This window comes from Pagrus pagrus, assembly GCF_965226575.1.
Source record: "Pagrus pagrus genome assembly, chromosome: 14".
Taxonomy (NCBI): Eukaryota; Metazoa; Chordata; class Actinopteri; order Spariformes; family Sparidae; genus Pagrus; species Pagrus pagrus.
In genome coordinates, this window is record NC_140198.1 from 15,306,022 (window position 1) to 15,333,043 (window position 27,022).

At 40.4% G+C, this 27,022-nt stretch overlaps 1 protein-coding gene across 1 annotated transcript; it reads right to left on the minus strand.

Moving 5' to 3' along the window:
• Positions 1-518: 518 nt before the first annotated feature.
• LOC311268964 (LIM/homeobox protein Lhx1-like) lies at positions 519-5,024 on the minus strand. Its single transcript, XM_084372948.1, has 5 exons — positions 4,359-5,024; positions 3,543-3,763; positions 2,946-3,220; positions 2,044-2,200; positions 519-1,802 (listed from the first exon to the last, which is right to left on the minus strand). The coding sequence occupies exons 1-5, from the start codon at positions 4,526-4,528 to the stop codon at positions 1,435-1,437; spliced, it is 1,191 nt and encodes a 396-aa protein (XP_084229074.1). The 5' UTR covers positions 4,529-5,024; the 3' UTR covers positions 519-1,434.
• Positions 5,025-27,022: the final 21,998 nt, after the last annotated feature.

Below are 27,022 nucleotides of genomic sequence, written 5' to 3' on the forward strand. Positions count from 1 at the left end.
TTCATTGTTTGGTACCAGTGAAATAACTAATAAAAAAAAACAACTAATGTTTAATCAAGTGGTACTTCATTTTGGTATGTGAAAAATGATTTCAAAAGATGTAATTTTCCTTAATAAAACAAACCCTGTTCATTATGCTTGTACAGAATCAGAAATGACTCATGCTGAAAAGACTGGTCTTATATGTTTCCCCAAAGTGATTAAGAAATAACAATGATCGCTTTGTGTTTTATTATACAGTGAACGGTCGTAAACACCAGTCTCATGAACTTCACGGAAACAATCAGGTATATCTCATGAATAAACATTGCTGTTGCTGCTGCTGCTGCTGACAGTGTATGAGACCATCAGTGCTACCAATTGGACATTTTGACCCATAAAGACAAAACCTGTTTGCGGCTTTCTGGCTGACCGAGCTGCAAATCACTCTGTTGTTTTTTTGTGTGAGACAACCCTCAGATAATTAGAAAAGGAAGTGAACACTTCAAAAAAAATGCTGCGTCTCACAACCAAAGGTGCAAGGTTCTGCTGTGCATTCATTTGGCAACAGTTTATTAGTATTTTCTGTGTTTTTAATGAGGACATAGTACAAACTAGCACAGTGAGCGACCACATGAATAGAACAGCTACAAAAGTTTGGTTTGTTTGCGATATACGGTCTGTCCATCTGAATCAAGAGGTTTTTATACAATGCTGATATCCAAACCCCTGAATACTGGAGCTTTAAGTAAACAGTCGACTGTTCTGTACAGGTGTCCATTATTCTATATATTCCGCTGGACTCATGTCACGTTAAACTCAAATCGTTTTACATATAAAATTTTCAGATTTATAAAGATATCCTTTTGAAGGCAAACGTGTTGGCAATGAAATCATAAAAAACCCAAATAAAAAAATCAACAAAAACAATGTTTCCACAGTCCTGAGAGAGGTTTTTGGTCAACTGTATTGAACATCACAATCATAATCTGCTACTGAATGATAAAATCTTGTGTTACACGTGAACTCGTGGATGGAGGGTGCTGCGAAAAAAACACTGAAATGTCATCATGCACCTTCACATTAACATTTTCTGAACACGTATGTCCAATATGTGGCAGAAAAGGTTTTGTAAACGCTAGAAAAAAACACTTTCTGCAGCATATAAATGTGTTTGTTTATTGCTTGATCAATGAGGCCCAGCACTGTGAATGTATTAATGAGTCAAACGCACATGGACTATTTAAAACAATCTATTGATTGGCTAGTCAATAAACAATTATACCAACATACAAATATAGAGATTTATAAATAGTTAAATAGAGCTCAACAGAAGTGTAAGCAAATAAATAAATAAATAAATAAATATATGAATGAATAAATAAATAAGGAACAAAAAAAGCATTGATTTGCCTTCAAAATCCAAGTGTGCCTTGTAGTTGGGTGTGGGCTGGATTACCAGACAGTGCCTTCGCTCATTTCTGAGGAGGGTTGTGACAGTTGGTTGGTGTATCCGTTGTCACTGAGAGACACAGTGGTGTAGGGTGTGCCCGGGCCACACATCTCACTGTGCATTGAGCCCGGTATATGGGGCTCTGGACTGGGTGAGTCCGCAGGGTGGTGGGACACCGTGTCAGAGAAACACTGCATCTCTCCAGGACAGTGGTGCCCTGGGTGGTGGTGGTCTATGACTCCTAATGGGGTGCCGGCAGGGATGGAGGAGGGCACGAAGCCCAGGTCTGCTGGAGTCTGAGCCTGGGATGATGGTGGGCCTTGGAAGTACTCGTAATTCCCTCCTGAGCCATAGTATTCAGCAGGATAATCTGTATGTATATGAATATCTGCATTAGTGCACAGAAGTAAAGAAAACATCTAAGCAATGTATTTATTTATTTGCTTATTTATTTGTCTGTTCTTGCCTCTTTTTTTTCTACAAATCAACAGACAGAAACAAACTCAGCCAGATGACACATCAACCTGAGGAGGTTTCATTCATCAATAAGACTATCAACTTTTTGACTATCAAGGCAATCATCATTCCCACATCCCCACCACACAGCTCACCTCCATAATAAGAGAAGTGCCCGAGCTCCTCCGCCTCCAGTCTCTCCCCCAGCGCTCTCATCCTCCTCTGGCCGCGGAAGAACACGTGTCTCCGGCCGTTCAGAGTGCTCAGCTGCTTCATGCGTCTCTCTTTGGACCTCCGATTTTGGAACCAAACCTTCGGGACAAAGTGACATTTCGGCAAGATGAGCAGAATGGACGACACGAGCAGGAAATCAGGGCACAGACGCCACAAAGGAAGACGCCATCGTACAGCTGCTGGTGCCTCGCAGGGCCATCACAGCATTCCTTAATTCCAGGTTGAGGGAAAATGTAATATTTCGATATCCTAAAGGATGAAATTAGATGAGCTAGAGGCCTGAAATTATTTGTATATATTTATTTATATTTATCTAACTGTTAAATAGGTGTTTTGTAAATGCGTAAAAAGCAAATGTTGGCCACGTGAGCTGAAGAATATTCATCCCACTTAATCACAAAAGACTTTTAATGCATTTCAATGTCAAATCCAACAGGAAATTTCACCGAGGGAGCTTTTTTTTTTTTTTTTAAACTGTCCATGGACATGAGCGCTAAGTGACTCCTGCTTTTAAAGGTTTTAGGAGCGCGATGGGAGTAAAGATTATGGGAACATTTGGTTTGGAAATCCTATCTGAACCAAAAGAAAAAAGAAAACATTAAGGACAGCATCCTGTAGGAGCCCCGAGGGGTGTCCGAAAATGCCCTCAGCCACAAGTTGCCTTTTTTTCTGCATCCATAAAAGCCATTTAAGACGTTTGCGTGGCGCTTTTCTTCGCCTGCCTGTTCCCAGATTTTGGACTGTGGTGTCCGATGCAAATACATTCTCTGTGCCAACTCCTCCTTTAATTCTTCCCTTTGTCCCCCACCACCTTTTTTTTTACCTGGATGACTCTCATGCTGAGGCCGGTCTCCCGTGACAGCTGCTCCCTGATGTGTCTGGTGGGTTTCGGCGTGGCCGCGAACGCCGCCTTCAGGGTCTCCAGCTGTTTGGCTTTAATGGTGGTCCGAGGCCCGCGTCGCTTCCCGACGGCGCTCTGCTCGTCGTTCTCGTTGCTGCACGCGTCCTTATCGGATAAATGTCCCGTTTCTGAGTCCTTCCCCTCGTCCTGCGGGTCCTGGGAGTCTGGAGACAGACTTGGGTCGCTGCACGTCGTGACTGCCGAGAGAATAAAACATATATCAGCACATAATGCTCATTGTTTAGAGGGTCTGGGGATCTAAATCATGCCTAAAGAATTGTAGAGAAAAATAGCGGCATTTTTTTTAAGTGCATTTATGTTAGAAATAAATTATTAATATATTGAATAACTTGAGGATACAGGATGAATGTAAATATTAATTAAAAAGCCAATCTGAACTAGGCTTTAAAAAGATTTTTGTTAGGGAAGGGTTATATGTGTCTTCTGTTGATAATAATAATAATAATAATAATAATAATAATAATAATAATAAACACTTTAAAACTTGTCAATAATCACCTGAGAGGAGGATTGTGTCTTTGCCATTGTTGTTCTGATAGTCCTCTTTACAGACGAACTTGAACTCGTCCAGGATGTACAGCTCCTCTCCGGTGGACAGCTGTTTGTTGCACATCACACAGGTGAAACAGTTCAGGTGAAACACTTTGCTCTTGGCCCTGCGGACCAGATCGCTGGGTAAAATCCCCTGGGCGCAACCGTCACACTTGGTCCCAAACCTCCTGTTCAAGAGAGAGAGAGAGAGAGAGTCAGGGGGAAGTCTATATGTTGGGTTCACTTCTTTTATTTTATTTATTTATTTACTTATTTTGTACCACAGGTTAAAGAAATCAGGAGCAGCTGTTTACTGTACACCAAATCAAACAATTATTTGGACCTTATAGACTTGATTTCTAACAACCTCACCTAAAGTAAAGAATAATAGCATGGTACATGAAAAAAGAATCACAGGTGCAATAAGGGTTAGTAGCCTATAGTTGTTATATTCTAGCTTTGATACTTATATATAGCCTACATATATTTATACATATAAATGGCGTTTTTTGTTGTTTTCAACAAATTCACAAGAAAGTTTTCCACAGCTTTCATATTTATATTTGAATCTCGAAAACAAAAAGCACAAACAAAAACAAAAACTACTGAACCCCTGCAGAAAACGATCCAGTAGCTCTAAAATAGATCACAACATTTACATTTTTTTTGCATTCGCATTTCGTTGTGAAACTTACCTTTAACTGACAAATTCCATGTATTTTATACGTTTTAAAAAAAATGTCATGAACAACAAACGTTTCTTTTTTTTTTTTTAATGCTTACCTAAAGAAGTCATTCTTACAATAGAGTTTCCCTTCTCGAGAGAAACACTTCTCAGTCAAAGTGCATTTGCATTCGCAGCACTGGACACATTTGATGTGCCACGGTCTGTCCAAAACTTTGAGCAGGAACCTATCAAGAATAGGCTTCTCACAGCCGGCACAGTGCAGCATCGTCTGGAGTTATTCCCAGCCCGGAGTGTCTCTGTGTGTGTGTGTGTGTGTGTGTGTGTGTGTGTGTGTGTGTGTGTGTGTGTGTGGTGGGATAGATGCTCTGTTTGTTTCTCTCTCCTCGGGGTTTGACTTGCTTGGGTATGATCCAGGAAATCCCAACGTATCCAAATGAATCAGAACAATCACATCACCATCCGTGAGGTTACATGTAGCTCGTGCGCTCCACAGGGCAACAATCCACATCTGGACAAGGGCTCCAAACGGCAGGTGGAAAAAAACAGCATTTTCTGAAACAAAATTACAGACTGGAGATCACAGCGGGCCCATCAAGATGATCCGAAGTGCGCGATTTTATGGGTAAGCACAGGGGAGGAAAAAAAATAGCCTACCCTTCAGGGGCTATTACATCAACTCACTGCTGTACGATATATCCTGAGTGGTGTCTAAAGTAGAGAAAAATAACCATGAAATGCTATCAGCGCGCTCAGCCTTGTCATTTGTGTCCCATTTTTCCTCTGATGAGCTCTCAGTCTGAGAGAAACGCTGTAATGAGCGCACCTCTTAAAGCTCAGCCTATTGCCTATTAAGAAACCCGTGACGTCAGCTCCAGGAGAAGCCTATGAGCAGCCTCGTTCGTTTCACTCCAACACATGGACTTGAGCATCATGTAAAGAAAAGTAGATACAATAAAAGGTGAATACAATAACAATTAAAACGAGTGCCAGAAGATGCAAAAGTGAGTGCAGGACTCGCTTATAGTTTAAAACCTCTGCATTTCAAAATAAAATACCTGTTTGTGTGTGCAAGTCTGGGAAGAGCGCAATAAGAGGAGAGCAAGGGAAGACGCACCTGAACTTTAAATACATTTATTTAGCCAGAAATACATCATGTAAAATCAGATTGTAGTTAAAGATGATTGGAAAATAAAATGGACTGAACCAATAGGCTATTTATCATGATATGAGAGAGTCATCCTGAATATATTACACTTAAAAATAAGAAATAGGCTAATAAAAAAAACAAAGGAATACCTCAAACCTAACCCAATGTTTATTTTTATTTTTTCTCAGCCGACATCTCTCCCCAGGAAAGCCCGCTGTGGGTCAATGATGATATCACATGAATAAATTATTCCCGTGCTTGTGTGGGAGAATAAGACTGCATCAGTGGCAGATGACAAATTATCAGCAGGCCTGTCCCTGCAGTATGCGGAGAGGACAGATGAACATGCCGAACACCAGCTTTTCACATAGATTAATGTTGTGCACCGGCATTATTCCTCATTTGGTTTGAAAGGACAAGAATCACTAATGGTTATAATCTGTGGCGATAGGCTGTCCCTTATAGATGCTATCGCACCGTGTTGGCGCACTGGGGAAGGAGATAGCGCATTTTCCCATACAGGCTCCCAGCTCTGCTAGTCCCTGATATCCAAACTCCCCACAATATAAAATTGTACGTTTTTTTTTTTTTTTTTGACAGGCCACATCACAAGCTTACATTCATGCAAAATGCACACCACCAGGACGTCTGTAGGTTTTATTCAATGCCATTAGTTGTTTTGTTTGACAGCTGATTTCTAGAGAGGAGAAAAGAAAATCATTCCATATTTTTTTTTACTATTGAAACTGTGACTCGTGAATGAAAAGTAATCAGTTCATCAATGAAACAAACAAAAATAGAAAAGGTGGATAAGATATTGTTTTACTAAACATTTACCTAAACTTCTCTTATTGATATAAATATCAATAATAATTGTCTTACTGACCAAAATTGGTGGGCAATAAAACTTAATGTACACTTTTAGATATTTTTACTGAATAAAATAAATGTGTAAACTCAAAATTACCAGTGGGCTCATTTAGCTACATGTATTACAAAAAAAAAAAACTTTCATAATGCACCACAGATGTACAGATAGATAGATAGATAGATAGATAGATAGATAGATAGATAGATAGATACTATATTGTCATTGCATAAGAAAATACAACAAAACTTAACTTATATAACTTCACATATAAAAATTATGTATATAATAAATAGTCCATAATAAATAAATAGCCCCTAAAATTGTGTCCCTAAAAAGTGGTTAAAAACATTAAAGGTTATTGCACAGCAGACAGTTACAGCACTGGGTCAGGTAGCTGTCTTGGTGGGGTGAGGGAGTGTCATCAACACTTTTTAGCACCATGGACAGCATCTCAATGCACTCTTGGATACTAACAGTATATAAATGAATAGAATAGAAAAACATGATGGCAAATGAGAATGTCTCATGTTACAGTGTCTGTTCTAAGATAATGTGTAATCAGAAGTTAAAAAAAAAATTATGACTCTTATTTGTACGTAACTGATGAATTCTTTGCTAAAAAACAAAACAAAAAAGAAGAATCAAGCTGTGAATTATTGGCCCTTTATTCTGAAATAATTTGACCTTGAAAAGTGCCTAAAGAGTCCTTGAATTGCATCATTTCAAAAGAGCAACAACCCGACATCATCTCAGCCCTTATGTCCCCACCCCTTTTAAACACAAAATGACGGCCTTGATTAAACAATACTGACAGCTCTGGAAAGTAGAACATAACTCAGCCCTTCACAGTTTACTCAAATTCAGTTTTATTAATGTAATATTTTTTCTTTATCTTGAGAAATCTTAACCTGCCTTTAACTGGTTCCCTTTCTCTGGAATGGAGACACACAAACAGGCATGTTCTGAACTACAATGTAATATTGAGGGAAAATATTTATCTTTTCATTTTTTTTTATTGTTTGGAAAGTGTGTTTGGATGAGGGCAAAGTTATTTAACCACAGACACATAAATATATATCACATTCTATAGAGGCCAAGCAATAAATGTGAGACTACTGAGAATAAATAGGAGTAAATGCTTAAGACCTGATCAAATTCACCCAAATGTAACATTGGGTGACTATGAACACACCAGAGAGGAAAAATAAGGATTTCCGAGGTTTCCCAAGTGTAAGCTGTGTGGATAAGTGTCTCCTTCTGGGTTTGTGTTTCTTCATTAGAGGTGTTGATTATAGCAGCCTAGCCCTGTGAGCTGCCCCCCTGCACCACTCCAACACACAAGAGGTCTCTCTGCAGCACTGGAATCTGGCAGGGTGCACGCTGTTTGTTTTGGAATGAAAAAAGCATGTCATTAGTGTTTGTTAATTGCAGCTAATTGGCCCTAACGAGATGAACAGGCCACCCACTGGGACCATTCATACAAATAATTTGCAGAAAACAAAATTAATTACTAGATGCTAATTAAAGTCAATTAAAGCTGATTAGAGAGTGTCGGAATGAGAAAGTTATAGCGAGGAGGAAAATACCTGGCGACACAGTGTGACATGACAAATACATGTGGAAGCTCATAGAGCTCCCTGCTGTGAAATAGTAATGCCTTTACCCAAACAGTCCCTGCATGCTGAATTCAGCTAACAGAAGTCTCCAGTCTCACCTGAGGAAAGTGAAAACATGATAACTGTCTAAAGACTAGACTGACTAGACTTGACACAAGTTCAGCCTCACTCTTTCTATTAGTTTCAGTGATAGAAGGAATTGGCTCCTACTTTTCATTACGTTTTTGTTAGGGTCCAAAGAGTCTTGGAAATAACCCCCCAAATTAATTTGCATTTTATTTTCTTTGTGGGAGCAATTAAAGGATTAATCTAATACATGACGCCTACTTTCATACTTCTTGTATTGTATAATACTGAGAGGTGTTTCTAATATTTTACCCTTGTTAACAAACCACACCTTTCAAATTGAAAGTTGACTTAATGCCTCTGAAACATTTTTCAACAATAACTTCGTAACCTTCATGAAGGTAGAAGTTATTGCAGGGCTCTTGTATCAGACCAAATTGCAGAGTGATGTATGTGTGATGAAGGACTAGTATCTGTAATTGTTGTTAAGCACAATTTAATATCCATCTTTGGCCAAAGTATGGCCACCTGCACCTTTTCTGCTCGAACCCAATTGACTTCTTGGCTTCATGTGTTTTTAGAGCTGAGAAGTGGATCAGCGTGCCGTGACATTTGCAGTGCTCAGCATACAACACCCAGCTAGTGTCTTTGAACAGCCTGGAATGGCATAGCACAGGTAACTGCAAGGGTAATAGAAGGTTTGTCATTTTACAAAACTGGTTGCAAAACGGAATTTAGTTTAAGCTCATTTGTGCAACATGGACCATTTTGTGGAGTGAATTGGAGTGTGTGTGTGTAATTGATTGACTTTACCGATGTGTCTGATGCTTGGTAGATGGGCACCAATGATGTTCTGGGCAGTTTTAACTACCCGCTGCAGGGCCTTCCTGTCCTGGGTCGTGGACCAACCGTGCCAGTTTGTGATGTGCTTTGACAAACTGGTTCTCCAGCACGTTAAAGATAACATTCTCCAGGTGAGTGGAGACTGAGCAGAGGGCAGTGGATATGGCATCATCTGTGGAGCTGTTGGTTCTTGAAAGCACACTGGTGAGGATCCAAGCTGGCAGAGATAAGAGCAGCGACATAGAGTCATAGAGTCAAGGCTTGGGGAAAACAATTCAATCAATCACATCAATTTTAATTAGTTGTTATAACCGATTTTACATAAGCAGCAAAAGGTATTGTCGTTAAGTTTGGAGGTTACAAAATGTACACTGTAGCAGAGAGGTAGCTCGTCTAAGCACACATTATGAAAACAGTAAAAAACAATCAATGCAGGGCTGACAGCCACAGAGTGAAGGTTTGAATCCACACTGACCACCTCTACACTGACCTGCCAAAACATATCAGGGATTTGTCTCGTTCACACATGCACATATCTTCATCAGTTTAACACCTCTAAATTGATATTAGTGATGGCTTCCACTGGCACTGTCATCATTATACTCCATTCTCCCAAAGCATATCCTATAGCCTGCCATAAGAGAGATGTCTATATTAAGCTAATGTAAAAACTCCCTTGTGTATAATCAGGAAGCTATTGTGGAAATCAATCTAGAAATCAATCCTGCTGATCACGGGGCTTTTCTTTTAGGATACAGAACACCATTAAAAATCACTGTCGATTAGTACTTTCAGGCACAATACTTGATTATCGAGAGCTGGCAAAATGATAGCGTCAACTGCAGTTGGCGCCAGGGTTCAAGCAGCATCACACTGTTTGGGTGTGACGAAGAATAGGAGACACACAGAAGGGGAAAACCTACCCTGTATGAGGCAACAGAGGGTGATCTGCCTGAGGGGCCGTTCGGTGAGAGGGCCCGAGGGACCGGGCGCCCGCGGCCCTGGTGATGATGGTGATTGATGCAGGCACAATTCAGACACCCCAGACGCTACAGCAAATTAAAAGGCTATTTTGTAAAGTTGTAAAGGAGCAGAATGGCAAAGGGGAGTGATGAGCCTCCCCCCCCCTCCCCACTCGAATCCTCTGCTCTGTCACACCATCAGCTTCTGTTTGGTTTCCTCGGTGTCATCAGTCCCTCGGGGAGGAGAGCTATTACAAGCCTTTCACTCTCTCATACTGGATACACCGCTGCTGCTTGTGCACATATGGGAGTGTGTGGACGGAGGGTAAATATGGATTCATGCGCAAGGCTATCTATGAGTCAGTAGATGAAAGTCAACAAGTAAATATTGATGAAGCTTCCATGGGGAACTTGGTATTAATATTTTCTAAATTCTCAACTGTTTCCTCTCTCCTCCGTGCATTAGCTCTGCATCTGTACATCATTTACAAATCATTTATCCTCAATTTGAATTTAATTGACCCGACGTGACCCGAGGATGCACCCTTTCCTGGGTGTGTGTGTCCTGCCCCCAGGAGTGATGTGTGTGGCAAGAGGAGATAGAGAGAGACACACACAGTGTCAGGCTAAAGGCAGAGCAGCCTTCGGGGAGGACAACTCACATGCCAGAGGTCAAACCAGTGTCAAGTGGGGAGTGAGGCCAGCTGAGCTGCCTTGGCCCACGCATTGTGCTCATCAACGCAGCTGCTGTCAGTTATCAAGAGTGTTTGCGAGGGGAGGCGCAGTGGGCCGGGGGTGGGGGAGCCACAGCAGGCTGTGTTGATAGAAAGGAGCATGCTCGTGTGCAAGTTTGGGGGGGCTGGTCCGGGGGGTGGTTGGAGCTCTGGGGCATATGGTCCTACTAGAAGAGGAAAAGGGCTCATTTCCACGCAACACATGCCAAGTCTCTCACAAGCAGGTCACCTGCCTCACATCTCTTGGCTGCTCAGAAGACATCTGAAATGGCTCTAAATGTGTGCCAGGTGTTTTTTTATTTCTACATTTCAAAATAAAAGCTTTAAATTCACAGGATGGTCAGTTTCTGTAATGTAAGTGACTTATTTAAAATAAAAATAAAGAAATAGTAAAACTACACAAAGTTAACCTAAAAGACACATCTGGCCATTACAAAGTTGTAACTGATGTTTATAAACCTTTACAATTGCTTAATAAATGGTTTACAAAGCATTTGTGTTCAGCCAAGAAACCTTTTAATGTACATAACGTAAATTAAGTTTCATTAAAAGTGCATTAGGTGACGTTTTTTTTTAGTAACAGTTTTGAATGTATAGTCTTCTGTTGTTGAACTGTAGGACATCTAGATGTCTGTTTTAGCCTCATATCTCAAAATACAAGAATATTTAGCTCTAATGTTCACAAATACAAATGCAAACATTTGGCTTTAAAGTGCATCTAAAATGTATCAAGGGCTCTGTCTTTGTTTGTTTATAGGCCTGTAAAAAAGTTGTGAAGTGCATCTTTAACTGCAAATGTACCATTTATGATATTTATTATAAAGTGTTACCTGATAACAATAATACAGTAACATTATTGTTATGACGATGAGAAGAAAATGAATTGGGAGAAAAAAATAAACAAAATTAGATTATTTCAAACAGAAGACACATTTGATAAACCACAATATTTTCATTCCCATTGTTTGCTATCTGGTTATTATCATCTCCTTTGTGGCTGCTGTGCTCTCAGTCAGGGGTGATATATTTCAGGCTGGAGTGTGGAGGCTTGATTCTCAGAGCCGGCAGCCCCGGGTGAGCTATAATCAGCCCTATTGCAGTAGGGTCACGACTCTTGCTGGAATGGTTTGACTGGCCTATAGCAGCTTATCACTTGCTCCCACTCTGCCCAGCCCATCCACTGAATGCTGACAGCAAAGGAGGGGGAGCCCACTGTATGAATCGATCTGCGCTCACACAGATATGTCCCGCTAAGAGGTCACCAAGGCTGGGTAATATGTACACTGGCGAGTCAATGGGAAAATATTAGCCGAACAGCTTAACAGAGAGGGAGCGAGGGGGATGCAGACACTGCATGCATGAAAGGATAGATGGTGTCAGACATCCTATTCTGCTTCCCCTCGTGCATCTGTCAGTCTCTGATCTCTGAGTTGTATGCAAGCAGGGGAGTCATACACGCTGCATTAGAATAAGAGTGGACTGCAGGAGTGCCGCAGACAGACTGTGTCCTGATGCTGCCGCCCACCCTTGTCTTTTCAGCTGGGCCTTCTCATACTCTTCCTTTCATTCCAGCAGCTCTCTGGGACCGGCCTCGTCCCAATGCACTAAACAGATGGGCGTCTCACAAAGGGCTGTGCTTCTTGGCAAGCTGGTGTCCTACATGGCTGATTACACCTAAATACCAAACCCAGAATTGATACAGTGGCTCATGGTCACGTTGTGCAATGGGGTTACAGGGCAGACAGAAAAAAAACAGAAGATGATGTAAGCTGAAACCTGTTTGTTTTGTCAACTAAAATTCATAAACACTGCTACTGCTAACCTAGAAAAGAGGGATTTAGGAGCTGCTGGAAGGCACAGAATATATCACAGAATTTGCAAAGAAGGATACAGCGTGCATAAACAACAACAAATAACGTTAATGTTAAAAACAATGTTATTTAATTTGCTTCAAGATTATTTTATTTTATGTTAACGGAAAGTACTCTTTGTGAAAATCTTTATTTCTGAGCTACATATTGGTGTTGGTGCTGTATACCTCGCTGTGGTTCACTGAGCAGTTTCACACAAAACTATATGGTATTTTACTATCTTCATAATGCAAACAGGATAACACTGACTACTGTGCAGTTTTTTTTCTTAGGTTTTTTAAATAAGGTACCATGGGGCACACCGGAAGAGGCACGGCTTCGCGCTAAAGCCACTCCACCTCTCTGTTATCCTTAAAGGTGCAATATGTAAGAAAAAATTAACTCACATTTTCAACAGAATGTGACGAAACAGCAGTTTTGACTTGACATTATGTCAAAGACGACTATGTATTTGGTGAGGAAATATCTATTGAATATAGAATGCTAACTAGCTAGCTCTGGGCCTGAAAACCTCTCGCTAGCTGCACCGCTTACTGAGCTAACAAGCTAACAGTGGCTACTGTCGTGGATGTATAAACAAAATGCGGTCAGCAGTGGTTAGCAGTTACTCAGGTTATACTGTATACTGCCCCTATTTGTTGGGAGTATGAATTCAAGTTCAAACATAATTGCATGGATTGAATAAGAATCTATGCATCGAGGTGAAGTAATTGACGTCTTTCACTAAATAATTTATTTTGCATACACCTGTCGGCCAATAATTTGTTACTATATTGTATTGTGTAAAGCTTCGGTGCACAAGTGCCTCTTCCGTTGTATGCTCTGAGCAGTGTTTATTTCTCAAATCCAGTGTTTCCCTTCTTAATTGTATCCCCGTTCTACCTGATTGAAGTCTTTCCACGGCGAGTGTGTGTATGTGTTTTTCAGGTACCTCCACGTGTCCGTTCTCATCTGAGGCTGTGTATGTTCACATAAGATAGAGAGAAACAGACAGAGGAGAGTGCGCACATGCCTGTAGCCAGACTATCCCCATTTTCAATCAGCATAAAAAAACAAACCAACAAACTGGGCTTCTTATCAGCAGCTGTGTCCTTTCCTTCCTCTCAGACTGCCCTCCCATCCCTGTCTGGCCTCCCAGATATGCTAATCGCTATGTAAGAATATCCTGTTGGATAATTACCATACATTACCCTGTGCTCATCTCCGGATTAATTCTTCATGTGCATAATCGCGTTCTGGCTTCTCTTCCAGCCCAGTGTTAAAGGTGAGACGTGGGTAAATATAATTTATATCGCTCGAACATTATAGTACGGAATGTGTTGGCAGCTCGTACCTCCAGGATATTGTCTGCAGACTGAGATGGCTGAATGAAGAGGATTATCTCTTCAGACATAAACTGTCCAGACTGCTGGATCTTAGAGAGTTGTAATACCACCACCAGAGGCTGTTTTCAGTGGTGGATATCCGAGCATTATCCTTTGTTGTTTGATGGTTTTACATTCATTTGAATGTTTATGTTTTTGTATTGATCTCCTGCATTGTAACTGTCAATACAAAATACCTAATTACAGCAGGAATTAAGCTTTGTTGTTTACTTTGTGTTTTTGCAGTCACCAAGAGCTTTACAAGCTTTACCATGAAAACAACTCCTTTAATCTGTTTTAGATATTTAATTCTAACTTTCTAAGAAGCTACAATTCTGCAATCCTCCATTTAATAAGCAGACTGAGGACCACTACAGATACCAATGTTCAGATTCACTGTTTCACTCCTCATGTTATCACAGCCATTCAGAGATCAGATCTGACAAAAGTATCAGAATTAGGGCTATAAATAATTATTATTTTCATTGTCGATTAATCTGTCAATCATTTTCGAATTGATTATTTGTTTGGTACGAAAGAGGATTAAGGCCAAGTTCTGACTTTTTTCTCCCACAATTGTAACTCCCCCCCCCCCCAGAGTTCTCACTTCTATCTCAGATAGAGTTCTGGTTGGAAGATGGAAGTCATTTATTTATTTATTTTTACAGTGGCCCTAATCCTCTTCCATAGTTTGAACTATAAAATGTCAGAAAATGGTGAAAAAGACCCAAAATGACATCCTCACACGTCTTGTTTTGTCCACAACCCAAAGAATTCAGTTTGCTATCATGAAACCAGAAAATATGCACATTTAAGAAGCTGGAAGCAGATCATCTTGACTTTCTTCTTAAAAAAATTGTCAAACTGATTAATCATTTATCAAAATAGTTGGCGGTTAATTCAATAGTTGTTTTACAACTCATTGCTTCATCAATTATTTGTTGCGGCTCTAATCAAAATAAGGTTGTTGGAATTTTAGAACAGTAAAGTTAAAATTAAAGATAACTTCTGAATACGTGTCACCTAAAATGTCTCTGGTTAGGTTGATCAATGCATTCAAGTCACATGACGCTACAATTGGAACCATCCCTGTATTGATAGCCCCTCCTCTATTTTTATATCTCATTTGAATATATTGAGTGAGCCATCTGTAAGCCATTTATCTACATCAAAAAGCCGTTAGAATCGCCGTCTCCTCCCCCCCGGCCCTGCCTCCAGCCCAGTCGGCACGTACGGATCAACACATGCATGCATATGTTGCTGCATGCGAGCAAACACACACAGACAAAATGCATGAGCAGATGATTTGCCCGACATGCCTCAAAAGCCTCGATGTATATCTTATCACCATATTTTCCCATCCAGCGATAATTGTTGCTCTTAATTTTCATCAAGTCTTTCACTCCTGCAGCAGGTTCTGTAGATATCTGCCTGACATTCAGCATTCTTCGTGGACATTGGAAGCTGTTTTAATATGATCCTCCTGACAACCGGTGCCTATGTCTCTGTCTGCAGCCCCTTCGACAAAGCCCCGCTGTGGCTGCTGCCCACATGACCCTTGTGAATGAAACATAAAAGCACTATTGCAAGAGTAATGACCAAATTTAACACTTTTCCTCAGCACACCTGGGTTCCAGACAAGGACCGTATATTTCCTCTGACAGTCCCAACATCTCTGCAGAGCGCAGCCGAGCAGAACTTAACCGGCAGGGTCAATATCCCCGGAGAGGGAGAGGGAGAAAGAGGGGATGTAGTGTATTTGTGTGTTCTCATTTGTGGCCACATATAGGCCCGGAGGACAACTAACTGAGCTCTCTGCTAATTCTTACAACCCTGGAACGAGACAGTATACAGCAAGGTGTGTACTGCAGCGAAGATGGATGGTGCGTGCTTACATTTCCAGTGCTTTCTACAAACATGGTCCAGAAAGCCAGATCTTAGTGGATCCTGTGCATAGATCCACAAAACCAAAGTGGAGAGGGTATTAGATGCTTTCTATTAAAAAAAAGAGCTGGATAATTGTGTGCTGATGTCAGTGAGCCGCATTTGCTTTAACAGCCAGCAGGGCCCGAGGCAGAGCCAGGAGTCTTCATTCAGCCCCGACAATGCTAATAAGCTAATCTGTTTTCTTCCAGCATGCCCCGGGGCTTTACACAGCATTATGGCCGCAAAATAGTCTTTTCCTCAAATTAGTTAATTGGTCACACTATAGGGAGAGGCAGGGATGGGGAAACATACATTTCAAATACATTCACTATAATATCAAAGAAGTACTGTACTTTTATATGCTGCTCGTATGCTTCACACCTTGTAACCGTCACTATCTGCTGTGAAACATTATCTCGTGTGGAAAAAGTGGACTGCAGAAGGCCAAAAAGCCCAGGTACGCTTTGCAAATCTGAACTAATATGCATCATAATATATTCATATCGCATTTGGTCACCCTTTCGAGAGCCAGCATCAGCGGGGCAGTGGGTGTTGAGAGCCAGGGGAGCGCACACAGGAGAGGAAGTGCTAATGGATTGACACAGTAGAAGAGCTGATCACAGCTCTGAGTGTCTGCCAAGCACAATGCTTCATGCCTCTTGACTAAGACATATGCTCATAACAAAACACATCTCAAACACAGCTCTGGCACCCTCGCTGCTCTTTATTCAAACCTCATACAGTCTTCTGGCACACTCCCACCCCACACCCAGTGTACACTTTTCCCTGCCAATACAACACTTGCAAGAGATGGCACAGGGCAAAACTGGGAGCTGATACGCCCTCGCAGGCTGCAACAGCTTGGCATAACACAACATCAGTTTTTTAGCCAAGACAGCCCACACATTTTATCAAAGGCAGCCAAATCAGGACATGTCAAAACATTTTAATTGAACAATTTAATCAATATGTTTTACGTGTTTCCATTGCATGGTGTAGCTCGGCTCTACTTGACTCATTTGTGATGCCGCGTGAAACTGTTGTGACATCATCTTCTATACGACACAAATACACAAACACAGGCACAATGGAGGCAATCGTAGGAAACGGCAAATTTTCATTTAAATTTTTACGGATAAACAAAATGTGATGTGTTTTGTTGAGCTTTAGAGGTGCATGTATAGGCGGACAAAGCCGAGCTATAGCTCCTTCCCCAGTTTCCAGTCCGTATGCTAAGCTAAGCTAACCAGCTGCTGTTTATTTTTTATTGAACAGATGTGAGATTGGTATTAATCTTCTCATCTGACTCTCAGCAAGAAAGCAAATCAATTAGCCCATTTCCAAAAAATGTCAAACTATTCCTTTAACTTTAGATCTTTTTCAGTTTAACTGAACATTTTAAAAATATTGAATTTAAAGATACAAGGTTTTCTCTGGCCGGCGACAATAGAATAAATACATGATCCCACATGAAACTGATTTCCAGTCCCGGTTGGTCATGGCTGTATGTGGCACTGCTCCACAGCACAACGACGCTTACATTGCCATGCCAACAAATTGTCCAGACATTCTCGTCAATGCAGATGTTTCATTTGTCATGTCAATAAAGCTATTTGCAAGCCATTGATCAGATGCAACCTCCCAGTCCCCATGAGAGGCGAGTGAGAATTGAAAAGGGAGAGACCAGTGGAAGGAGTGAGAATCGCTGATTCTTCACATCTGACCCCAGATAATATCACAGGACCTGTGATCAGCTCTCCTTCCTGCAGCACACCTACTGGCTCCTCTCTCTAGAGATAGTGAGAGATAAGAGAAGCCATGACACTGTACTGTCCCACCAGGAGTTGTCAGAGATCAGCATCAAAACCCTGGGGAGAAGTGTGGGTCTCTGTAGAGAGGCTGGTCTCTGAATATTGCGGGGCTGAGAGCAGGCCTGATCCACTCTTTGGCATTCATGCCTTTTTCTGTTCCTGCTCAAGCATGAGGTAGGCGATCAAGCGAATCACTGCATTCCTCACTACCCAGAATGCTTTTGGGTACCCCCACCTCAGGAGACAAGGAAGACATATCTGCCAGTGCCAAAGTGTTCCTGTTTTTTGAAAAGAAGAGGAAAAAATCAATGGTTATCTCCAGTTTGTGGACACACAATCAATTCTGTGTGGGTCTTATCCTCTCAATGGAGATGAGGGAACAATACCAGAATATGGTCATTTCAGGGTCACAGCAGACTTGGGGAGATGGCCTTAGGTGGAGGTGTTTGTGTTGGATCCTGAGCGTTGTGTCGTGTATTGATTTCTTTCATCCTCTGTGTCTTCAAGAACCTGGGCAACTTCACACAGAGAGGAGGCAAATCACCTCTTCATGGCTGCTTATCTCTCCGTCTCTCCAGGTACTCTGAGGAGACCTCAACCTGCTGTATGTTCTATTTTTTGTCAATATTACTGACACAAGTATAAACACATATTATGTGTCTTTCAGAGACTATCTGTGATTCTAAAGAGCTCAATCTGAAAGGATCTAGAAGTCAATGATGGCACCACGGAATTTATTAATTTTATACTTCTTTTTAGTATTAAAAAAATCATAAAAGAATAGAATGAATAAGTTTCCCATTAGATGGACACCATTTGTATTACATTTGAGGGAGATATGCAGCACAATGTTTGAGCTGAAGGTTTGTATTATAATTGTGGTAATTTGATCACATGTAATATCCTACAGTATTCTTTGTTTAAGAGTAGATGAGAATACCTTAATAGGTATATCTATACGGAGGACTGAAACAGTCTCAACCAAAAATAAATAAGTAAATAAATAAATGGCTCATCAAATAAATCAATATGCAGCAACAACAACAACAACAACAACAACAATAATAATAATAATAATAATAATAATAATAATAATAATAATAATAATAGTAGTAGTAATAATAATAATAATAATAATAATAATAATAATAATAATAATAATAATACATATAAAATATGAAAAATATAATTAAGATAATAAATAAAATGTGAAAAAATTAAAATCTATGTCACTTTTTATAAACTAATCATATTTTTCTTTGGTGTATATAATTACATATTATTTATTTTATTAAGCAATATATTTATTTGTTTGTTTTAAATTAATTTATTTGTTATAATAATAATAATAATAATAATAATAATAATAATAATAATAATATTTACATTAAGGAAAATACTAAAGCATTGTATTCAGCAAGCATAAACCTTTCCCTTACTAACACAGAACAAAAACAACATATTCACCTTGGTGGAGTTTGAATGATTAAGCTTTCCATTTTAATTTCTATTAATCCCCTAAAATATTTCTTAATTCGATCCTTCCCCAGAGGATAAGGCTGCTTTATTCCATTGCATCTGTTGGGTACGTCCTGTGATTTCACACACCTCTGCCTGCCTGCAACCAAATACTGTCACCACCCATCATTTAATTTCTTCCTTTTTGAACCCCAGATAATCCATGATTGGCATGGTATGATCCTCCAAAGTGTTACATCATGTGAACAAAGCATCAAAAAGATTGTCTCTGTGGAGATTGTACTTATTCTTCATGTAAATTGCATCTTTGTTGCCGTGCATTCAGTAATACAATCGGTGGGGTACTATTGATGTTGGCTACAGTCAAATTTCCCAGGGTGGTGTGATTGCATTGACAGGTGATGTATCATATCACAATGAGCTTTGCTTCAGACAGGTTAGTGTCTCATGACCTTTGACTCCATGTCAAAGACCGTTGGCTACTATGAGACATGTGGCTACAACTCGTCCAGAATCAGATATGACAGCACAAATGAAAAGTCGTTTGAAGGGAAAATCAATTTTCTATATTAACGAGATTGTTTTCATGATTTTGATAAAGGCGTACTTTTCCATCAAACCAGCAGATCCCTTTTTTGTGGACATCCTAGGGGGGATACTCAACCCCCATCCTGGAAAAAATAAGAATAGTTCCCCCCTATATATCACTGTAAACATATCTAAGTAATTTCAATAATGTGAATAACACGCAATAAAAGCACTTAAGTCCCCTATAGCCCTCAGCAGTGACATTTTAGGCATTTCTATACTTCTCCCACTGAATACAATAAACACATTCTTCATTCCCTCTGGACTGCATCACACCCCACTCTTTATGTTAGCCAATGGTTAGCTTAAATCTGCTTGCGGGCCACAGTAACATTAAACAGTGTTTGCAGTAGCAAAGGTAGCAATGTAGTTTTCCTTAGCTGCCAGGGTGACAGAGTTGCTCCTGAGAAAATTTCATCTGGTTGCCCCTTCCAGTTGATGTTCGACTATTGCCGCTGCTTTTGTACTGAAGATCATCACATCACATGTGAAACAACCTTCACCATACATAAATGTGCATGTTACTTGTTCAGTATCGTAACTTTACACTTCTTTATTCTTCAAAATGTTCAATTTTATGTTGTTATAACACTGTGCTTATGGTCTGGTTTGGTAAAGGAAAAGATCATTTTATAGCTTACCTGGTTTTCTCTCCATAAAATCGTCTGGAAATTGTCCTGCTGTCTTATCAAAAATGTCCGGTCTTGTTGCCTCTAAAATGGCTGGAAAATGTCCTGACGGCTTCTTAAAATTATTCAGTTTCATGCTTACAATGTTGAAAGTCCATCTCCAACAGTGGACTCGAGCTTGGCAGGTGTCCCTCCTAGCTGTCGCACCACTCCCATTCCATCCTCTTTTTGGACATGAAAGACAGCTCATATACATTTAATCTTATATATAACAGGTGTTATATAAATGCAGGTATGAAACGTAGAAATTGAATGTATGCATGGTTTGCAGAAATGTACAATGCCAAAATCTTATTCTGGCGAATGAATATCCACTCACTGTCATAATGAAACTCAGCACTTAGCTGTCTATTCCACATGTAAGTATTTTTTAACAAAGATCTCTCAAGTGCAGAGAAAAGGGCTAATGCACTTTCAACACACATTCATTGTTTACATCTAGCTGCATCTCTAATTGCTCAATTAAGATTGGTCCAACACTTTCAGTTGTTTTCTCAAGTGGCGGTAAGCACTGACTTCAAGTGGAGGATAAATCAACCGGTAGAGGATGTAGAACATAAACGAGCTGAGGGACGTAGTATAGAAAGATGGAAAATGAGAACTGGGACCATCTGTCAGTACTTGTGATGAATGGAAATGGGGCTCTCTTCTCTATCCTCAGAGCTGCACTATTCTCCACCACCTCGGATGACATTTCTCCGATCAGTCATGTTTTGCACATTTGTGGCAAATTACTCCATCAGACGCTGCGAGCACCTGTCTGTCAGACAAAGGGGGAGGCTGATGTCTCCCAGACAGATGAGTGACAACGGCAAAGCTTGGAGAGAAAACCAACCAGAGGCAGCGGTGCGAAAGGAAAGAGGACAGAGGAAAAGTCAGGGACTCCTTTGAACATGAATTCCCAGGGGTGAAGCAGTATCACTCAATCTGGGGCTAATTCATGTCAGAGTGTGTCTGCTATCTCCTTGAGAGGGCAGCAGAAGGTTGATAAAATTCAAGTGGAAATGAAGTTTGTTGCACAAGTGGGCAGATATAAGGCCAGTAAAGAGAACAGGACAAAGAGGCTGATTCCCTTTCTATGATTAACACTCCTCTGATCTTGGACCATATTCTTGCTATCTTCCTAACTTCTTTGGAAGAGGCCACTGGCTGTAAATGTGTATGGAAGATTTCTAGTTAACTGACTGTCAACAAACAATGTGATACTTTTTGTTTTATGTATTAATGTTGGATATTATAAAGTATAAGCAAAGAATAATGAACACATTTTAAAAACATTCTATATTTGAGGTGAATGTAAGTTAAAGCTGCTGTAAGAGATATATCTTTATGAAAATAAGTGTTAAATAGCTCTTTATTCCAACAGTAATCACAGTTTGGTCAGTAACTCAGTAGAAGAGAAAATACTTTTCCTGGTATCCCTGCCCACCTTATCCAATCAGGACAGAGTACTCCATAAAGAGGCGGTCCTGTCTGCTCGTGAACGTGCAGCGAGCAGAATCCTCCTGTTTGCTGCCGTGTCTGACAATCACCGCTGTGAGTACATGTGATGACATAGAGAGGAGGGAGGGGTTTGCTAACCGCGACGCGTACAGGTAGTTAGCTAAAACGATGACGGCGCTTTCTGTAGCTTCATGTGTCGGTTCGGGCTGAAGACTACAAGTCTGAAATCTGTGTACGGAGTTTTTGGAAGAAGTGAGCTTAGCGGATTTCTGTAACCTGCTCCTCATCGTTGCCGAAGGCTAGCAGCTCCAGGCTGCTTTACCCGCTACTAGCAATACACGGCTGAATTTCTATGGTCTGCTCAGGTGCATTGTGGGTAAAATAGATGCCAGATTTTGAGAAGGAAGAACAATGCATAGAATAAAAATGACGTTATCTCTACTGTAGTTCTTTTTCATTAGTTTTGATTTTTTTTATTTTGGATCTTTTTTTGAATTAATGATATAAATGAATTTTGGGTTTTGCTGAGATTTAGTTGTATTCTGATTTAAGTTAAATAGCATCAAAGAGTATGAAAAAAGCCAACATCTTTCAACCATTACGTCTTCATCAGGGCTCCAAACAATCCTGGTTTTTGAACAACTCTTTTTCACTTTTTCTAAGAGCACTGTGTAACGTCTCCTCTCCTTTTTCTGAACTTAGATGTCGCTGTTTGCTTTCAGATTCTTAAGGGGCCATAAACAAAGAAAGGCCTCAAGTCAGACTAAGTTTTTGAGACTAATATATCAACGAAGAGCTTTGAAAATATTTTAGGTCCTCTTTATTTTTTCTCTGGTTTCAAACTGAGACCAAAAAAAGAGTTGTTGTTTTTTTTAAGTAGATAGTATAACCACCACAAACACAACTGATTCAATGATTAATTTATTGGAGAAGGAAGCAAATTAAAGTAAAATGTACTTCTGTCAAATATCAGGTTTTCAGAAACCGTCTATTTTTGAGTTTCTCTACTTTCTCTATTTTCAATTTTTTCTAATCCTGAAAACATTAAGTATAAAGGAAGAAAAGTACATAGATATAAAGAGAAAACTGAGCTGAGTGAAGGTTCATTGGGGTGTCAGTCAGAGGCAGGTTGGAGGGCAGAGCAGATGGTGAGGTTGGGGCTCTGTGTCGAGTACATAATGTGCCCCTGGGCCTGGGGAGGCAATGTCTAAATTAATATGATTTGTCCACCTTTGATATATAAGAGGATTATACCTTATGTTCAAACACAGGGTTGTGAATAGCCTGGAATGAGAAGTGACACAGAGCAGAATAGAATTAGCGGCTCCTGAAGGACTTCTTCATTCATTGTTAACTTCTTGCCTAATCCTTATTAGGATGTACAGGTCTGAGGGAGCTGGTCGAGGCTACGGGGACATGTGCCCCTATTGTGCGTCTGATGGTTAATCATGCTGTCATGGCAGGGGGAGGGGACAGCAAATGGGAAGAGAGTGAAGGATCAGGAAAGTGCATAAAGGCCCCCTGCTCTTTATGGGTGTTACCCAGTCTGGCTGAGCTCTGATCCTCCTCTATGTCGTTAAGTACGACGTGCAGAGCAGCGGCACTCGCTCCCAGCATGTGCGCAGGAGGTATATCACATATGTCTTCACACACACAAACCTGCAAATTGCATTGAGGAATATTAAGGAAACCCAGCAAGTGGCACTGGAACATCAGCAAAACACATATTTCTTTCATCAAAACCATTGATTTGAGGCCCTGTCTGAACAGATCAGGCTGCCCCCACTGATTCAAGGAGTGTATGTGGGAATCAGCTACTTTTTGTTTGTTTAAGACGGGCTTTTCAACCAAAACACTGGTCATTGCGGAACACCCCCTGCTGATTTCTCTGACCTGTTTCTCGGTCTCTCAGCAGAGATCAACACCATGGAAACATGACGTGGCACTCCACTCCATTTAAATGTTAAGATTCCAGTTCATATCAAAAGTTTTGTTTAATGAGCTAGCTCAGCCATCATCACAGTTTATATGCATCAGCATGTTGTAGACGCTCAGAGTGTTTTGACAGAATTACTGGATACTTTTGTGTGCGGCTCGTTAATCAAGATCGTGTCCGTCCGCCCTCTGCCCAGCACAGGGCCTCCGTCAGTCCATCAGCACCTCTGATGAAAGGAAGCTTTATTTCACTTACACAGACCCTTATGCCATTACTCATGGAGCACAACATTGACAAAAGATGCAATTAACCCTGAGCCGAAAGTGAGAAAAAACTTGTTGGCATGTGTAATGATTTTTGATTAGAAGGTGAAAGAGGGCATAAATGTTTCACCAAGAATGCCGACTGTTCTAAAAAAAGAAAAAGATCCAATGCAGGTATTTTAAAGAACGGAATAGAATGAGATTCAAGAGGTGTGCTTTTGCACAACTACACAATGTGTTGTAGCAGACCAATTGTTTGAGACTTGCTATTTTTCTTAGTTTGGGCTGATTTTCCCTCATGACTAACTGCAGGGGGGATTCAGATCACCTGTGCACAGGTGGGGAGACTGACTCCTGATTGAGGAGTGGAAGCAGCTTGGGGCATTTCCCTCCCAGCCAATCAGGGTGTGACGACACCCTTTTTGTAAAGGCTTAAAAGAGGTGGGAAATGGCACACCGGTGGCTCTCACCCTCATGCCGAATCTCCCCCTGACCCATTCTGAATCGCTTCCTGAATTACCGAGAACCGAATTCCCCCTTAGATTACTAAAATAAGCAGAATTAAATTTTCTATTGGACGGCAAAAGTACATCCAGATCCCCAACTTTGCAGGTGCTGAAGGGGTTTATGGTAATGATGGGCCTCTATTCATGGTGCTTATCCGTATTGTCTTATCAATATTTACAATATTTGGTTGAACGTTCAGGTATATGACAGCTGTGTACAACTCTATCAACATCATCCATGTGAAGGTTCTATGATTATCTGTGTGATAGATGCAGGTACATCAACAAAAATATATAATTTTGACATTTTCAGCAACAGAAATTACTCAAATACTCAATCATGCCGAAAAATGACCAAGAATCTACATTCAAAACTATGTATCAGTAATTGAACATATAGCTCCCTTCCCCCTGTGTGTCAGTGTGATGCAGCATTGTCCAAAAACCAGAGCCCTGCACAGCACTGTTCATCATGTCTTCTCTTCTCAGATAAGAGAGCTGGGTAACAGGACTGTTACATTTGTATTCTTCAGGGTGTGCACCTGCCCCTCACCCCTCACCCCCACCCTCCCAAACATCAACGTGCCTCCATCTAATGCCACCGTCTGACCCCGGCATGCTCACAGAGACACTGTGGCAATACTATCATGTAAATGAAGTCGGGCTCATTTCAAGTGCCTTTGGGAGATCACTGGTTTATCAGAAACACGCCTGCCAGAGCAGCTCAGTATTGTCCGTTCACAGCAGTGCACAGTGCGGGAGTCATATTCACAGCCCAAAGGTCAAACAGAGCCGCATACATAAAAAGCAATTCAGATTGTTGCTGCCTATTGTTGTTGTCATGCATAAGTGTCTACTATCGTATTGTTAATAATGACAAGAGGACATCATTTACATACCAAATGTTTGTTCTTTTTTAAAAGAACAATTTAGGACGTCACTTCTCAGGTCCTCTCGTTCACGTCTGACCACAAAAGTAAAAATTAAAATTCCACTAGTGTAAGAAGAGCAAGTACAGTTCATGTGGATGGCACTGAAATGCAAACCAAACACTAGATTATTTGTGAAATGGAATCCAGCTCAATATCTGCACCATCCTAATATACCAAACAGTGCATGACATTGACAGCAACGTGCCCGCTTGGTTATTCTTACGCCTGCAGAGCTCTCCATCAAAATGTAATTAAATTATGAAGTGATACACATCGGGCTCGCCGCGCTTGTTTGTTTATCCATTATTAGAGGCAGAGAGCTTCCATCCTGTGAATAAGAAACAGGGCAGGCTCAGGCGCTGTATGAGCCACACAAGGGCAGACAAATGACTTCAAACCATTCTTTTATTATCGGTCCGGATGTAAATGGCCAAACAATAAGAAGCAAAGTGTGCACTGTTACCAAACACCAGGTTTTCACAGTTAATTCTCACACTAGACTCCTTTTTAATTATATTTTAGCAAAGCATGACGAATAGTTATTTGGAATATTACAGTAAGCTTCCAGGAATTTGAATTGAAGTATTATGAAGCTACTGTAAAAAAAAAAGTAAAATGGTACATTAAGAAGAAATGCTGTTATTAAAGTACAGTCCCATACTTAGCCATACGATATTGTAGTTTTACTAGGCTAACATACTAAAAGGCTGATAACACGCTAACAGGCGAACATGCCAACAACAGGCTAGCGGGATAACAAGCCTTGCGGTAATGTTATTCTAAATTTAGAGTGAATTTACATATTTACAATAACTCCACAATGCTTATTTCAGTATCATAATGTAAGTTTACATAGAAAAATAATTTATTATCACAGTAAAATTGTGTCTGCTACAGTAAAAACGCAATACATTACTATGATTTTAATCTATCACTGTAAAATTATTACAGCATACTACTGTGAATTTACTTTTGGTGGTGATGAATTGTTAACATGGACAAAATTGAGGTCATTATGAAGGAATTTTATTGGCAGCTGCCTTGCTTGACTTCATTTCATGAGTACTTAAGTGCTCAAGAGTATTTCCTTTATTTAAACATTTATTTTATTTTACAAACTGACCCTTTTCCAAACAAGCGGCTGACACTTCAACCCACAAGTGACCTTTTTTGAGACCATTGACAACATTCTTACAAAAATCCATTTTCCTGTTGTTGGCTTTTGTTCACCCGCATGTCTACTGCTTTTGTCAGCGATAAAACACTCGCCCTACTTTCGGTTTACACACACAAAATCGGAGAAGCGTTATGCTTTAAGGGTGATATTTAATGCTTGTTGGGCGACAATTCAGCTACATCCTTTCTTCAACAACTAATAAGTTATGATGAGAGATGTTCCCATTTAATACACTGTCTAAAAAAAAGAAATGGCATAATTGTAGTTGTTAGAGCAAATTATGACACTTGTGGGTAAACGTTGTGTAAACTGCCATTAGAGGTTAGCAGGTGGAGAGGAAACAGGCTTTAGCGCCACAATCTGCCATAATAACCCTCCCATTTACTGGCACCTCCCATTCTTCTGTGAGACAGAACTACTCTGACAGTTTCAGCACTTAGATGGTCCACTTATGTTCTTATCTACGGTATATAAGGAACAATGTTCATGTTCAGGGGCACACGCAAAATTCTGGACCCTGTACATGGGCATTCTC

Coding starts and splice junctions, on each gene's coding strand:
- LOC311268964 (XM_084372948.1), bottom strand. CDS start 4,528: ATGCTGCACTGTGCCGGCTGTGAGAAGCCTATTCTTGATAGGTTCCTG. Junction 3,764..4,358: donor TGTAAGAATGACTTCTTTAG/GTAAGCATTAAA, acceptor TCTCTTGAACAG/GAGGTTTGGGACCAAGTGTG. Junction 3,221..3,542: donor AGACACAATCCTCCTCTCAG/GTGATTATTGAC, acceptor TTCTCTCGGCAG/TCACGACGTGCAGCGACCCA.